The sequence below is a fragment of the Mustela erminea genome, chromosome 14 (genome assembly GCF_009829155.1).
Source record: "Mustela erminea isolate mMusErm1 chromosome 14, mMusErm1.Pri, whole genome shotgun sequence".
Classification (NCBI taxonomy): Eukaryota; Metazoa; Chordata; class Mammalia; order Carnivora; family Mustelidae; genus Mustela; species Mustela erminea.
The window spans coordinates 59,895,410-59,912,205 of record NC_045627.1 but is presented as its reverse complement, the minus strand read 5'-3'; the positions used below and the strand labels follow the sequence as shown (position 1 = coordinate 59,912,205).

Sequence of the window (16,796 nt, the reverse complement as noted above, 5' to 3'; positions counted from 1 at the left end):
AATTCCAGAGTTCTTAGCAGCAGAGCATATGAAAGGAGAAGAAACTTCTGTTTCTATTTTCTCAAGCTTTTCCCTCCGCACTCCACCCTTGTCTCATCATTTTAGTTTTGTGGGTGGTCACGTTCCAGGGTAGTGATGTTAGAAATGATCATTTGATTCCTTTTGAAATCATCATTTCTGAACGGGTATAAGGAAGCTACGTGATTATGTATTTCACAACGCTAGGTATTTCAGACTTGGTCATTCGTTGGACAAATATTTACTGAGCACCTACTATGTGCCTGGCACTGGGATACCGCAGTGCAAAGGGCAGACACAATCCTGCCCTCTCACACCTTCCTGTTTAGTGGGCTCTCAGACAGTAAATAAATAAGCCCACAAAATAGATTCATAGACCTAACGTGACAAGTGTCATGAGGAAGAACAGTGTGTTAAAAGGAAGGCAGGGGTCTACCTTAGATTGGCGGTAAGGGAAGGCCTCTCTGAGAGTGGTCATTTAAGTGTGACCTGAAGGAAGAGACAGAGTTAATCAGAGCAGAAGTTACAGGAGGTGCTAAGACCCTGTGGTGGGAAAGAACCAAGGAAGGCCCTGGAGCTAGAGCTCAGCAGGGGGTGGGGGTGCAGGGGTGGGGGTGGTGGTGGTGGTGGTGGTGGTGGTGATGGTGGTGGCCTGATGAGGGTGAGGAAGGAAACACAGTCTTTCTGGGCCTTGTTAGTGATTTTGGATTTTACCCTAAGGGGACTCTTTAAGGCTTTTAAGGCTATTAGATTTCACACTAATAGCTTTAACACTGTTAGATTCCGTGATAGATCGGTTCCATCAGGCTGCCCTCTCCAGAGGTAGAATTTGCCAACAGAATTATTGCCAATCCCAAATAGAGTAATGTTTAGGGTCTTCTTTTTTTCTTTCCTTTTTTTTTTTAAGTAAAGCTCTATGCCAAACACAGGGCTTGAACTCATGACTCCGAGATCAGGAGTTGCATGGCTACCAACTGACCTAGCCAGGCACTCCACTTAGGATCTTATTTATTTATTTATATTTTTATTTTCTAAAGACTTTATTTGTTTGAGAGAGAATGAGAGAGGGAGAATGCACAGAGGGAGAGAGAGGCAGAGGGAGAAGCAGACTTCCCACTGAGCGGGGAGTCTGATGCCGGACTCGATCCCAGCACCCTGAGATCATGACCTGAGCTGAAGGCAGATACTTAACGACTGAGCCACCCAGGCACCCCTACTTAGGACCATTTTTAAAACAAGGGGTGTATATGGTTCTTTAGGAAAAAGTGAAATATACATGAAGTCCTACCAGATCAGTCTTCTGCGGGAAAGGCGCAGAAGATGGATTTGTTTTCAGTGCATGTACAGGTTCACCCAAGGACTGACTCTGCCCTGCGAACTGAGAGGAGAACAGCCTGCCCTTGCCTGGATAATGGGTCTTTTCCCAGTGGCTGGATGAGAAGAAGGTCTGAGCCTTGGATCAGGGCTCTTGCTTTTTATTTATTCATTTATTGTGTGTGTGTGTGTGTATGCGTGTGTATTTTTTTAAAGATTTTATTTATTTATTTGACAGACAGAGATCACAAGTAGGCAGCGAGGCACAGAGAGAGAGAGGGGAAGCAGGCCCCCTGCTGAGCAGAGAGCCCTGATCCCAGGAACCTGAGATCATGACCTGAGCCAAAGGCAGAGGCCTTAACCCACTGAGCCACCCAGGCACCCCGTGCATGTGTATTTTAAGATTTTATTTATTTATTTGACAGCACAAGTTGGGGACCAGCAGAGGAAGAGAGAGAAGCAGGCTTCCCACTGAGCAGGGAGTCTGATGCCGGGCTCCATCCCAGGACCCTGGCATCATGACCTGAGCTGAAGGCAGCCACTTAACCAACTGAGCCACTCAGGCACCCCTTTGAAGATTTTAAGGAATCTCTACACCCCATTTGGGGCTCGAACTCACAACCCCGAGACCACAACCCCAAGATCAGGAGTCTCTTGCTGCACCAGCTGAGCCAGCCAGGCGCCCCAGGGGCTTTTGCAAAGACAGATCTCTGGTAAACAAATGATGGGAAAGCCAGAAAGGAAGGTTAAGAGGTCAGGATCTCTGCACTGGCTTCCACTTCCTGCTACATTCCAGAAGAGTTTGCCTGATAAAGTCCTAGCACGTCTGAGCCAGAAGGGACCCAAAGGATCAAGCCATCCACCGCTTGCTTTATGGGTTCACGGAGGTGATGAGGGGGTAGACCATGACAGCAGCCTCATACCGGCCATCGCAGAAGGGGCCAGACACTGGGGATACCACAGTGCAAAGGGCAGACAGATTTTCAGATTGGTGAGGGCTGATTAGAAAGCGTGGCTGCTGAAAACGGCATGAGATATGGAGGCTGAGGGCATAAACCTTGTGTTCTATCTAGCCTGGTGCCTCAAGGGGCTCCTGACCCCTGGTTCAGCTTTGTGGAGACCCCAGATGTTCACAGGATCTCCCCTGGTTGGTTCCAAGGGACGGGGGTCAAGATCCTGTGAGCTCTGGGAGTCTGTGTCACCTGATTCTGCTCCTGGGGGCGGCTTGCAGTCCCATCAGGGAAGGTCTTTGAATATAAAAGTCACGGATCAACACTGGGACGATAGTAGTGTTTTTGGTATTGCTTGGTTTAGAAAATACCTAGTAGCAAAAAATTACTGTGTAGTTATTACGGCTACGGAATGCGTTTTTGCTTTATTCATTGCAACAGCCTCTGTCGTTCACTTGAAAAAATAGCTATACGTCTGCGAGTGGAACATGGTATTTTTCCCGTGTGCATGTAAGGCCCAGCAGACAGATGGATTTGACAGCCCACTGCAGTAAATGACTGGCTTTCTTCAAGCATTGGTGGCTCATAAATTTGGAACCGTTAATTCAGAAGATTCTACCTGCAGGAAACAAGCCACCTATGGGGGATGATCCTAACCATAGTCAACTTCCTCGGGCGGGAGGAGATGGACCCATGTGAGCCACACTACTGTATTGTAAAATATTCTTTACTGCCTTTTTTTTTTTTAAAGTAGGCTCTCTGCCCAGTGTGGAGCCCAACACGGGGCTTGAACTCACGACCCTGACATCAAGACCCGAGCTGAAATCAGGAGTCAGATACTCAGCTGACTGAGCCACCCAAGTGCCCCTTTATTCCTTTGTTTAATTACAAGAGTAATTCAAGATCATTGTAAAAAACGGAAACATTATGGAAATGTGTAACTGTGAACAGTTTTATGTGCAGTGTTCCAATTTTTTTTGGTGCTTAAATAATAAGATTTTTATAGAAATAGGCTGTTGCTGTATGTAATGTTCTCCACGTGTGTGTGTTTTTAATGTACTTGGTAATTTATTTTAAGGAAGCAATAAGGTTCTGTGGGAAGAACATTGGGTCTGGCTTCAGGGTTGTGTTCTGGCTCCGGAAATGTCCTAGTTGGATTGCTGGTAATGTAGTGATACACCAGTTGGGGGATCCCAGGTAAATCGCAGATCTTCTTCAGCCTCAGTGTCCTGGTCTCTAAAATAGAGACTGACTGATATGTGTCCTTTCTTAGAAGGACCCCATGACATGGTATATAGGAAAGGACTCTGTGACCCATAATGTGTTATGGAGATAGTAAGGATTGTTATTATTGAAACTTATGATTTCCACCCTTTTTCCTCTTCAGATGCTCTGGTCCACATCAGTGACTACTTCCCCCAGTGGTAACTTACTCAGTGACTTCCTTGGAGACAAAGGGTAACTGACCACTCTTCCTTTTATTTACAGGTCACTCCCGGAAGCAAGGCTGCGATAGCTAACTTATGCATCGGAGATGTGATCACAGCCATCGATGGGGAAAATACCAGCAGCATGACACACTTGGAAGCTCAGAACAAAATCAAGGGCTGCACAGACAACATGACCCTCACAGTCACCAGGTAAGGCCCATGGAAATGCTCAGCCCTTGACAGGAGGCAGCGTGTGAGCAGGTCGGCCTCGCCAGCAGGTCGGCCTCAAGCCCCAGCTCTGCGCCATGTGCGCTGCGGACAGGCCCAGGCTGGCAGGTCTATAGGATTGGGATTTCCCCAGGTTGTTCCCTTTTCTCTCGAATTTTCCTGGTGCTGTTCAGAGTGTGGGCGTCTTTCTCTAGGAGCTTTGCATTTTCACTTGCTCCAACATGACCAACCAAAACTTTGAGGAAGTAAAATCAGTGAAGTATTGTCAGGTAAAATGAAATGAAGGTTTCTTCCTGGAAACCACTGACAATGTACGAGGCTACCACTCGTGCCCACCGCCGCACGCAGCGGGTAGGCCCCAGGAGGGCGAAATAGCACCTTACAAGAATGCTGCACGTGAGCTTAAGTGCACTACAGGAAGGGAGACCTAATGTTCTCCCAGGTTGCCGTGTGAGGAGAGGCCGCTGGGAGCTGTAACGGGGGTGGAATTTCCCATCCTGCTTCCGTTTAGTCTTGGGAGCGGCAGTACAAGGACGTGATTTTAGGAGAGCTTTGGTTTAACCTTTACGAGCTCCCTCCTTCCTGTTGGATCAAGTTCACATTCTTCAGGGCACCTGGATGGCTCCTAGGTTAAGTGACTGCCTTCAGCTCAGGTCATGATCCCGGGGTCCTGGGATGGAGCCCCGCGTCGGGCTCTCTGCTCAGTGGGGAGCCTGCTTCTCCCTCTCCCTCTGCCGTTCCCTCTGCTTGTGCTGTCTCTCTGTCAAATAAATAAAATCTTTTTTAAAAAAGTTCACATTCTTCATTCTGATCTTCTGCTAACCTGCTGTTTAATGCCTTAACTTTAGCTTCCAGTGCTCGTCATCATGAACCCTTTGCTCCAGTTCTTACCTATGAACTAGATTTATTACTTTTTCTACCTTGTGCCGTAGGACTGGTGGGAGGACCAAGTGTGGGGCAGAAGTTCCAAATATTGTGTATACTTCAGAGCCCTGGCCTCATAGGAGGTGCACCTTTGTTTTCAATTTTTTTCAAGTAGACTCTACACCCAACATGGGACTTGAACTCATGACCCTGAGATCAAGAGTCAACATGCTCTACCTACTGAGCCAGCCAGGCACCCCACACCATCTTTTTCTATCCCCTCAAAAGCACATTTGTCCCTCATTCTCATCTCCATTTCTATCTCAGTCCAAACCTTTTCTTTCTTTCTTTTTTTAATATTATTTATTTATTTATTTGACAGGCAGAGATCACAAGTAGGCAGAGAGGCAGGCAGAGAGGAGGGTGGGAAGCAGGCTCCCCGCTGAGCAGAGAGCCTGATGCGGGGCTCGATCCAGGACCCTGAGATCACGACCTGAGCCGAAGGTAGAGGCTTTAACCCACTGAACCACCCACGTGCCCCTGTCCAAATCTTTTCAGAGACATTCATTCATTCATTCATTCTTTCTTTCTTTTTTTAATTCATTTGCCAGTGAACTCATCAGGTATGTCCTGTGTCTCTCTGGCCCCGTGCTTAGCTCTCTGACCATGCAGGATTGGCATAAGCATTCTCTTGCTCTTGGAGAGGAAAAAAATTACACGAATGGAAGTGGGGACTAGGCTGAGGTTGTTTCTGTATGATCAGTACAGAGAAATCCTCTGCATCCTCAAGAAGGGAGGCAGCGCTTTTATTTGGGCCAACCGTGCTTCACGAATTACAAGTTGCTTACCTGGCCTGGCTCAAGAACACTAGGAGCAGGAGAGGAGAAGCTGGGTCTGTCCTGACCGAGGGCTTACAGCACGAGGCTTCTCAGGAGCGTGGGGAGGGGGAGGAGGCTGGTGTGCCGGGGCTGCGACACAGTAGTGAGAGAGGATGAGGCTGGAAGAGGTCTGAGCCACATGGGAAGCCCCTCGGGGGCGGAGTGTTGCCTCCATCAGACAAAACATCATCAGACTGGCAAACAGAGGGGAAGGCAGGTGGGAGAGCCCTTGTTCAGAGGCCAGAAGTCAGGCAAGAAGGGGCATTTTCTGGATTTTAGCATATATTATTTAGCATGAATGAAACAATAGTTTTGTCCATCTGTTGCAGATCGGAACAAAAGATCTGGTCCCCGCTGGTGACCGAGGAAGGGAAGCGTCATCCGTACAAGATGAATTTAGCCTCTGAACCCCAAGTAAGTACTCTGTCACCATGGCCGCTGCTGCTCCTGCCTTCTCTGCCTTCGACACGGCTTCTTCGCACACCCCCGTTTCTCTGGCCCTGGAGGCCTGGGCCGAGGCCAGGAGAGCCCGCCACTGACACCGCGGGGACCTGGCTCCTGTTCGCTTCTTCCCGTAAGAGAGTTCCCAGAGGACAGAGCTGGAAAGCCCCAGGGCAGGGACATGGGGGGGTGCGTAGGAAGTGATCCAGGAAGCAGGAGGACGCCTTCCTGCGCAGAATAGGATGATGGTTAGGACCATGGTGACATCCAGGAGCTGGCTCAGCTCACCATGCATTTCAGATCCAGTCAAACCAGGGAGAGAACAGGTGTTAGGTCATGAGGCCTGGAGCTGGGAGGCGAGAGTGTGCTGGTTACCCCGCCTCCTCTCCCTGGACCCCACTCTCTGGTCTCCATGAGCCTTCTGGTGGGACTCCCTCATCTCTGTAGAAGGGAGGCTTCTGGGGGGCCCCTAAGTCACAAAATAAAGTGGCAGTGCAGACTGAGACCGTGCCGGGCGGACAGTGTCCAGTCTGCCAGCCAAACTGTCTGAGGACAGGAGACTCTCTGAAGACCCCGTATTTGTAAACAAGTCCCTTGGTAGTTAGATTAAAAGTGATTTTCTTTCCTCCTTAATTGCCTGTCTTCTATAGTTATCGACCACGGATGGATGCTCTTTTGAAATAATGGGAAAAAACTTTAGCCTGTTTAGAACACTTTTGTGAAATTCCTTGTGCATGGCCTGCTCTTTTTTTACAAAGTATGTGTCTTGGATACATTAATGAACTGTTATCAATAAGTTAATAAATAGGGGGGCCTGACTGAGTCAGTGGTCCACACAACTCTTGTCGGAGTTATGAGTTCAAGCCCCATGTGGGGTATAGAGGTTACTTAAAAATTTAAAAAAATCTTAAAAAAAAAAGTTAATTGATAATGGCTTTTGAAAACTTCTCTTAGACTGGTTTGTGATTGTTATATATTTGACCCCAACTGAAGATTTGAACTTCAACTTTTTTCTAAATTTGGGACATTGACTGACTTCTTACGGTGAATCAAGATAAAATATAAAGGTAACACATAGATAGCTATACTTTATACATGAGAGAAACTTCTGTGAAAATGAACTTATAAAAAAAGAGGAAAAAAGAACACTCATGAAGTGTGTTGTGTGGATAAATTGAGTGGTTATTTCCAAGTCATATTTTCTCAAAGGTATCCATGAAAATTTCTGAGATACAGTTCCATAACATTTTTTCATTAACAGAATAAAAATCATACTCAGAAATCCTAAGAGTTGCATTATGGACCATTTTGCATCTGGCATTTCAAAACAGGCATGAACATGTTATTCTGTAGAGCTCCTGTAAGGAAAGCTGGTTGAGAATGGCACTCAGTCAGTAAACCAGCGGTTATGCAAACCAATTCCATTTTTTCGTAATTTTTTAAAAGTTTATTTATTTATTTATTTTTTAAGTAAGCTCTACACCCAGCGTGGGGCTCGAACTCCTAACCCCAAGATCAGGAGTCACAGGCTCTTCCGACTAAGGCAGCCAGGTGCCCCATGCAAACTAATTTTAAACATGCCACCGTTAACTCCAACTTCTTGAGAAATTCTTAGCCACTTGGCTGAATTTACTATAAATGTTAAGTTTCAATGTGTTAAGCTTTCATATATTTTACAATACCTAAGGAGTGATTTTGTTTTGATTTGCTCTCCCTAAAATCTTACTTTCACACAAATAAAGTAATACTTAACGTTTCACTTACATGTTTTTCTGTCTTGAGTTTTCATTGTAAACCTATAATCTGGTCCCTCTGTTAATATTTTGGAGGCAGTTCTCTTCCTTAAAAAAAGAATTTAAAAAATTCTTTACAGATATTTTAACATCCGACTTGAGTATATTTTTTTGATTCCAGTAATTCTTTGCTCCTATGGAAAAACTTCCCACTCTCCTTTTTCCAAAACCTTCCACTTCCAGTCATTCTAAAATAAAGGAATGAGTAAGAGCAGAGTTCATCTATAATTAAAAGATCTGTTAGTTCATGTAATGCCAACCACCACCCCAGCTTATCTGAGGTCAGAGTAGTTACACACCTAGTTTATATTTCCTCATTATTGAGTTTCCTTGGAGACTGATAAATACAAAGCCCAAACAATTACATCATCCCTTCCAAAAGGCAGGCCCTGAATTAACTGCCTGACTTCTGGAAAGACCAGTATTCACATGGGGTTAGAGATATTCCTTTTATGTACAAAACAGATACATTCTCAGCAGATTCTATATAAAGAGAAAAATCAGAATTTCCAACCGGAATAATTTTCTCCTGTCTTCCATTCTCACTGGAACTGTGTTTCTGGGGAGGGAGAAGGGGCGGGACGCTGGTTGGACATCTGTTTGCCTGTCACTGTGGTTGCCACACTCACATGTCACACCAGGTCCGTGTGAGAGAAGGCTCTGTCGACTCCACTGTAAAGATGAGAAGTGGGCTCCGAGAGCTCCAGCTAGCCCAGGGCCAAACAGGAAGTGACCAGAAAATTGAGCCAAGACAGAAAACTAGGAATCTTCGTTGGTGCTCGGCATCCTGTGTTGCTCTGAGGAAGTGCTGAGGAGAGGGCAGGCTGTGCCCCAGTCCCAGGCCGCCACCACCGATTTGCAGATGCCCTGCTGCAAGTGACTGTGTAGTGTTCCTCCCGGGAGTTGTACCATAAAATTTACTTAACCGTGCTTTGGTTGCTGCTAAGGTTATTTTCTTAACTGATGGTACTTCCTCTTTTTGGGGTGTGATCTCTGTGTACTTTGCTTTTTTGTCCAATGTGGACAAAGTGGACTCACTGTAATTTCTACTTTAAAACCTCACCGGTTCCAGCTTGTTAAAAAGGAAGACTGTCTGAATAGTGAAAAAGAAATCTGTCATAAAAATATTTCCTTGATTTTTATTTAGATCAGTACACGGTGAATGAAGCTGTTACTTTTCATTGTCATGTTTTCTAAGAAAACATGAAAGGCTTGAAGTTTGGGTGAAAAAGAGCCGGGCGGGGGTTGGGGGAGGAAGAACAAGAAGTTTCCCCCAAAAGAACTCTTACGGGGCCAGTTGTTCTGGGCCTGGGTATGAAGAAAGAGGCCAGGGTTCAGGAAAGTCCTGTGTTGGGGAACACAGAAAATAGGGTGCAGGTCGAGTGTAGTCGCCGCACAGTCCTTGCTGTGGGCCGGGTCCAGAATGTTTGTGCAGAAAGCACCTTTCTAATTGTGTTGTCAGGAAAAGCCATGATTTTTAAGAACAGGAATGTTCGTTTAAAAAGTGTCAGGCTGGTGGGCGTGGAGGTGGGGGTGTGTTTGTAAAGAAGCTCTGAGCTGTTATCCCTGTAGGAATTATCCAGGCTCCAGTGGCTGCGCAGGGAGGGGCTGCGGGGGCGCTGTCTCACGTTACAGAAGGAGGGACACCTGGGCACGCCTCTCTAGCAGGTAGCTCCCAGCCTTCCGTTTGGTGAGCCTTGGCCTCCTGCAAGAAACTGCAGATCCCCTGCTCCCTTTACCCCTTCCTGCCCGAGCACTGGGCCACCCTGGCCTCCTCAGCGGTGCTTTGCCCGGTGGCCCCACAGCTTCTTATCCTGCTGGTGTAACCCCCTGGATCCTAGGGGATTTGTCTCCACCTTTTATCATTCCTGCTGCACACAGACTTGTGTTCTCCTCCTCCTTGTACCTTAATCCCTCTGGAATGTGCCCTGCAAGGGTGTATCAGCCCCAGCTTGGATCTTGGCGGTCCAAGGCATGTAGGGGTGTTGTGCCCAGGGGCGCCCAGCAGCAGCTCAGGCCTGACTGGGCCTCAGGGAAGAATAAGAAAACGTTGCTGGCGTGCGAAGGCGCACCCTCGCCCATCTTAAGGCTTCCCTGCTCATTGCCTGTGTGTCTACTGGGCGTGTCGGGGCCCTTCCGATGAAGGTTGGTGTGGACCCAGGGCCTCCGGAGCTTCCTTTCTGGAGCTCAGCCTGCACTGCCCCTCCAGTGGTATGCACTGAGCGCCCCCTGATTTCTGCTCTGAACTCTGCTGACAGGAGGTACTGCACATAGGGAGTGCCCACAACCGGAGTGCCATGCCCTTCACTGCCTCACCGGCCTCCAGCTCTGCCCCCAGGCTCATCACAAACCAGTACAACAACCCGGCTGGCCTCTATTCCTCTGAAAACATAACCAACTTCAACAATGCCTTGGAGTCCAAGACAGCAGCCGGCGGGCAGGAGACGAACGGGAGAGCGTAAGTAGCCTTTGAATTCCCCCTACAGGCCAGTCCTGGAAAAGGCCCTTCCCAGCAGGACCAAGTTCATGGTCCACAGCAGGTGGAGGGAGCTGGAGCCTCCTCCAGCCCAGAGAGAAAAATGTCTACCCTAGCACTGTGCTTTCTGCCTTCATTTTCCTTATCTCTAGAAAGGGGCAAATACCACCTGCCTTGTAGGGTTGTTGGCCCATAAGAAGTAATGTGTAAAATGCCTAGAACTCCGCCTGGCACAAACGAATCCGTTATTCCCCGAGACCTATTTCCTTCTTTCCTGGATTTCTTTGGTCATCCTCATCTTCTCAGTGGTCACCTTCCTTCTCTGGCAGCCTAGAGATTTCTGAGGCATTCTTTCGTATAGTTTGGGGCTCTTCCTGGTGTTCACCGTCTGACCTGAGCAAGGGACGTGGACTTCATGATGAGTTTTTGTGAACGAGTGTTTGCTGTTCTTCCCCCAGAGTGGGAACAATAGAAGAGAAGTTTGTGAGGAGATGAATGTGTGTCTGTCGGAACAGGTTCTGACTGGGGGCAGAGGCAGGGTGAGGGGGCTGTAGGCGGACAGGGTAGAGACGCCTAAGGAAGCATCTTTCTCAGGGCTAGGGAGGCCTGTCCCCTCCTATCACCAGCCATTTGGCCGCAGTTGCCTCTAAGTCTTTATCCGAAGTATCGTCTGGCTTCCTAGCAGAGGGGGCCCAGTGTCTGCTCTGTCCCAGATTTGTTGGTTGGTTGGTGTTTGTTTTTTTTTTTTTTTTAAAGTAGGCTTTGCGCCCAGCATGGAGCCCAATGCGGGGCTTGAACTCATAACCCTGAGTCCAGACCTGAGCTGAGATTGAATGCTTAACTGACTGAGCCACCCGGGGGGCCCCATCCCAGACTCTTCAAAGATGAATCCAGAAACACTGGGGCTAACACAGCCCACAGCAAAGGAACTAGGTTTGAGAAAGGAGAACAGGAAGTGGGACCAGTTCCCTGGGATGAAAAATGGGGGACTAGGTTGTGCGTTGTCCCATCACATGCCCAAAGGTGGGTGGGAAGATCCTGAGAGAGCTCAGAGTGCAGACGAGGCGGAGCAGAGTGGCCTGTGGGCAGCTGCAGAGCCACAGGCCCAGAGTGGCTCCGGCAGCCCTGCTGATTCGTTAATTTCGGTTGGTTAATTTCACTGATATGGAAACCAGAAAGCCTTTTTTAAAAACCTGAAACCTGGTTTTTAAACGTTGGTGAGAGTCACATTGGTTGGACACTACCGCATGGTCCGAATCTTGTCTGATCTCTGAGCATCTTTCCACTTGGAATCCTCAGTGCTTGTGTTTGCACCGAAGCCTGTTTGCTGTTCAGTTTCTTACTTGAACAAGAACCGGGTCAGCTCTTCCAGTGAATAAATTGCACACCCGTTGCTTCAGATGTAGGTTGGGAGAGGTTAAGGCACAGGAGGTTCCAGACAACTTAAATGAGTGGAAAGTGCTGTCCTTCCCAAGGGTTCCTTCATCAGACCATGCTGATAGCTGTCGCCCTCTCCCCGGAAAAGGGAGATGGACGTTATTGGACACCCACTGTATGCAGGTCCCTGGGCCCAGCTGAAAGGCTCCGCAATTTCCTTTAAGTTCCTTAGAGTCTAGAAGGAGAGACGTTTTGCTGAGTGACTTTGGCTTTGTTACAAGATGTTCAAGGTCACTGATATTTATTGTAGTAACCGAGACAAGGTGACTACTCATGCTGCTGCTTCCCCAGATTATGTTTCCTGCAGGGGCTGAGTGGCTTGGGATGATGATAGCCTTCCAGGTGACTGCGGGGGCTTGTGGGGGAACCTGAGAAAGCATATCATGCTGGGCCCCCTGGGCTTTCCACGGACAGCCCCGTGGGGAGCCGAGCGGCCAAATGCCAAGGGCCATGATCCCTGTTCTTTGCTTCTTTGGTGATGGGAGAGGCTGAGAACATGACCCTCTTTTACTGTCCCCGAGTGGAATGTTCCATGATCTGGATTTAATAACCCAGGAAATGACACATCCTTGATTGAAAGAACTGCTATGCATTGGGAGAAGTATGTGCTGGGGGAGTATTTTTAGTCTGGCTTGGGTGGTTTTTCCTTCATTAATGTCTTCTTTCTTTTCTTATGCTCCCCACCTTCTCCCCTCTTCCTGAAACAATTAAGTCTGAAACTGTTGGGACATGTGCAAGCCTTTCCTCCAGCCCCTGTCCCCTCCTGTCGCAGACCTTCTGGCTGTAGCCATGCTGAGTCTTCCCGCTGTCAGGGCCCTCCTTCCAGATTTTCTCAGCACAAGGGGCCGTGCTTCGACCTCACCCCAGACTCTGGGGATAAATCCAGAAACAGCGGGAATACCAGCAGCCCATGGCAGAGGCAGGGCCCAAAAGGGCTGTGCTGCCCGTCGTGAGGGTCGGCTTCCCTGCCCGCTTCAGAGAGGCTGCTTGTGCGTTCTCGGCAGAGACAGACTCTCCTGTGCGGCCGCAGCCACGGGTAGCTGGCTTGCTCGGTCAGCAGAAGGCCCCAAGCACTCATTCACCCGCCTTGTTAAGTCTGTAACATTCACCGAGGTTTGAGAATTGGCTCACTTCATACTTTGCGTCTGAGGTCATCACTGATTCCCCGGGGCTCCCTCTTGAGTTTCTTTGTCCCAGACACTTCAAAGCAGCACAGTGTGTGTGTGCATGGCGCCCTGTCTCATTGGGCGTCCCAGGGCCGCGTCCCCATGTGACCAGAATACAGACAGCATTGCTGTTTCCAGATTAAACTGGAATGGCAGGCAAGAGGGCACCATCTGCCGCCTGGCTTCCCAGGACACACACACAGCTGAATGGGACAGCCTTTGGGGCAGTTTCGCTTAACACTCATGTATGGAGTCCCTGTTGTGTACCACGTGGGTGGAGGAAATGTTGCCCCGTTCAGCTGAAAGCTTTCGCCTGCGCTCTGACCTCTTTCAGCCGACTTGAAGGGCTCTGGTCATTTTCTGGTGATTCAGGGCCTGGGTTTCCTTGTAGATGTGATGCCACTTTATACTTGCCTAAAGGTACACATCTTGTGTCTAGAGGGCCCGTGAATCCCAGGTAGGCGTCTTATGTTGGGCAGACCACGTAGCTTCTGTGAGACTCAGCCTCCCCATCTCCAAGGCGCACGTCAGGCTTTCCGCCTCCCCAGCAGGTTATTTAGAGAACGCAGTGACGGTGACGTGTGCAGGTCACACCTGGCACAGGTGCTCAGTGAATGCCAGTTGTCACTGATTTCACCTCTGAGTACCGGGGGCTCCAGAAGAGCAGAAGCATGTGGATAAGTGTTTTGGAGAAGATATTGCTATGACTCCCAGTAGACCGCTTTCTTTCTAGCATCGTAGCTCAAGTCCAGCCAGCCAGTCCAGTTCGTCCGCTTTCTGATGGAGTGGCTGGGTTCCCTTACCCGACACAGCAGTCCAAAGACACTGGATTCGGGATGCCTGGGTGGCTCAGTCGGTTGAGCATCTGCCTTCAGCTCAGGTCATGATCCCAGGGTCCTGGGATTGAGTTCTGCATCAGACTCCCATCTCAGCGGGGAGCCTGCTTCTCCCTCTGCCTCTGCCCCTTCCCCCCCGACTCATGTTCTCTCTTGCTTGCTCTGCTTTCTCTCTCAGATAAATAAATAATCTTAAAACAACAACAACAAAAACAAAGACACTGGCTTTGCAGCTTGTGTTCTCAGGCAATCCCCACCCTCCCCCGTATACTCACAAGGTATATTTCTAAGCAGGTGCAGTGGAAATAAAGGGATGCATTGTTCTCTGTTCAAATGATGTCAGAGCTATTGTATTAACCTTGACTCATTCGGAGCCGGATCAGAAGAAAATTTCCATCATGGCGGTGGCTCTTTACCCCCTGGCTAAACTTGCCAACGGCTCCCAGAAAACTGGCTCTGGAGTCTGGGCGTTCCTCCCTCCTCTCCTGATGGCCATAATTACTCCTCTGGTTTCTTATTACAAGTCCAGCATCTAGGCCTTTGAAGACTAAAACTCAGCGCCTTCTGGCTAGGCTCCCTTTCCCAAAAGGATTATCTAGGGTTTCTCAGAACTGCATGTTTTGGTGAACGACAGGGTAACCAAGTTGAGGCACCTCAGATGTGAAGAGTTTTTCTGAGTCAGCCTGCCTGCTTCAGCCCCACTGACAGAACCACCAAGTACTAAAATCTCTGCTTTTTTTCCAGTTGGCACTTAACTTTCCCTTGTGTGGAGAAAGATTTCTTAAGCTTAATTAAACTCTTTATTTTAAAGTAAATGTAGATTCACATGCAGTCAGAGGAAATAATGGAGAGAGGTTCCCTATAGCCTTTACCCAGTTCCCTTCAGTGGTGGTACCACCTTGAAAACTATAGCACAGTATCAAAAAAACCATGTTGCCATCGGTATGGTCAAGACAGACAAGATTTCCATCCCTACAAGGGTAGCCGCACCCCCTTACCCCGCCACCCACCCTCCCCCTCACTGTACCCCCTTAACCCCCTGCAGCCATTCATCTGCTATCCATTTCTATACTTCTGTTATTTCAAGAATGTTCTATTAATGGAATCATACAAGAGGCAATTTTCTAGAATTGGCTTTTTTTTACTCAGCATAATTCACTGGAAATCTGTTCGATGTATTCAGGTCATCTTATGTACCAGTAGTTCCCTTTTTTCCTGTTCTAAGGATTTTTTTTTTCACTGTGGTAAAAAATACTTAATGTAAAATAGACCAACTTAACCATTTTTAAGTGTATAGGACTGGTAACTATATGTGGGTCATTGTGCAACAGATCTCTAGGACTTTTTTCATCTTGTGAAACTGAAATTCTGTATACACTGAACAGCCCCCTTTCCCCCTTCTGCACTGGGCAGAGGGAGAGGGAGAGGTTTTTTTGATTTTTTAAAGATTTTTATTTATTTATTTGACAGAGCAATCACAAGTAGGCAGAGAGGGAGGCAGAGAGGCAGGCAGAGAGAGAGGAGGAAGCAGGCTCCCTGCTGAGCAGAGAGCCCGATGTGCAGCTCGATCCCAGGACCCTGGGATCATGACCTGAGCCAAAGGTAGAGGCTTTAACCCACTGAGCCACCCAGGTGCTCCACGGAGAGAGAGTCTTAACCAGGCTCCCTACCCAGGGAGGAGCCAGACATGGGCTCGATCCTACAACCCTGAGATCATGACCTGAGCTGAAACCAAGGGTCTGATGCTTAACTGACCGAGCCACCCAGGTGCCCCTCGCACTCGGTTTCTCAGAGTGACTGCTTGAGGAACCTCACATAAGTAGAATCATGTGGTACTGGCCATATTGTGACTGGTTTATTCCACTCAGCCTAATGTCATCAAGGTTCATCCATGTTGCAGCATGTGACAAGATTTTTTTTTTTAAGGCTCATCAATCCTCCCATCTTCTATTACCACATTCGCTTTATCCATTCATCTGTCAGCAGATGTTCAGACCGCTCCCACCCCTCAGCGATTGTGACTAATGTTACAGTGAACATGAGTGTGCAGATACATTTTTGAGGTCCTGATTTTTTTAAAAGATTTTTATTATTATTTTTTAAAATTAATTTGACAGACAGAGATCACAAGTAGGCAGAGAGGCAGACAGAGAGAGAGGAAGGGAAGCAGGCTTCCTGCCAAGCAGAGAGCCCGATGCGATGCGGGGCCTGATCCCAGGACCCTGGGATCATGACCTGAGCCGAAGGCAGAGGCTTTAACCCACTGAGCCACCCAGATGCCCCGAGATCCTGATTTTAATTCTTGTGGCTAGATACCCCAAAATGGGATTGTTGGATCATATAGTAATTTTATTTTTTATCTTTTGAAGAATGTTCCTAGCGTTTTCTGTAATGCTGTGCTATTTTACGTTCCCACCAACAGTGTATCCTGCAGCATGTGGAACCCTACACGGGGCTCAATTCCACAACCTTGAGATCATGACTGAGTGGAAATCAAGAGTCAGACGCCCAAACAACTGAGCCACGCAGGTGCCCTGGTGTCAATTCTGCTTTCATTGTTTGGTGGAATTCTCCAATGAAGCCATCTGGTCCTGGGTCTTTTGTTGTGGGGGACTTGATTACTGAGTCTATTTTGTCATTTATTATAGGTCTGCTCAGACTTTTTCCTTTCATGATTTCATTTTGGTAGGTTGGATGTTTCTAGGGATTTATCTGTTTCTTCTTAGTTATCCAGTTTGTGCATATTGTTCATAATAATCTCTTTTGACACTTTTTCTTTCTGTCAGATCCACTGTAATGTCTCTTCTTTCATTTCTGTTTTTTATTATTTGGATCTTCCCTTTTTCTGAGTCTAGCTAAAAGTTTGTCAGTTTTGTTGATCTTTTTAAAAACAGCACACTCAATAATTTTGATGATGGTTTTCTGTTGTTTTTCTCCTCTCTGTTTTGTTTGATTCTGCTCTAAC

The 16,796-nt window shown here is 47.8% G+C and overlaps 1 protein-coding gene across 1 annotated transcript in view; it reads left to right on the top strand.

Annotated features, from left to right (window-relative positions):
- PDLIM1 (PDZ and LIM domain 1) overlaps positions 1-16,796 on the top strand; it is a 46,089-nt gene that overhangs the window by 13,336 nt on the left and 15,957 nt on the right. Inside the window, exons 2-4 of the mRNA XM_032312357.1 lie at positions 3,771-3,922; positions 6,012-6,096; positions 10,175-10,374. Of these exons, the coding sequence (XP_032168248.1) occupies positions 3,771-3,922; positions 6,012-6,096; positions 10,175-10,374 (437 nt within the window). The remainder of the gene's footprint in view (positions 1-3,770; positions 3,923-6,011; positions 6,097-10,174; positions 10,375-16,796) is intronic.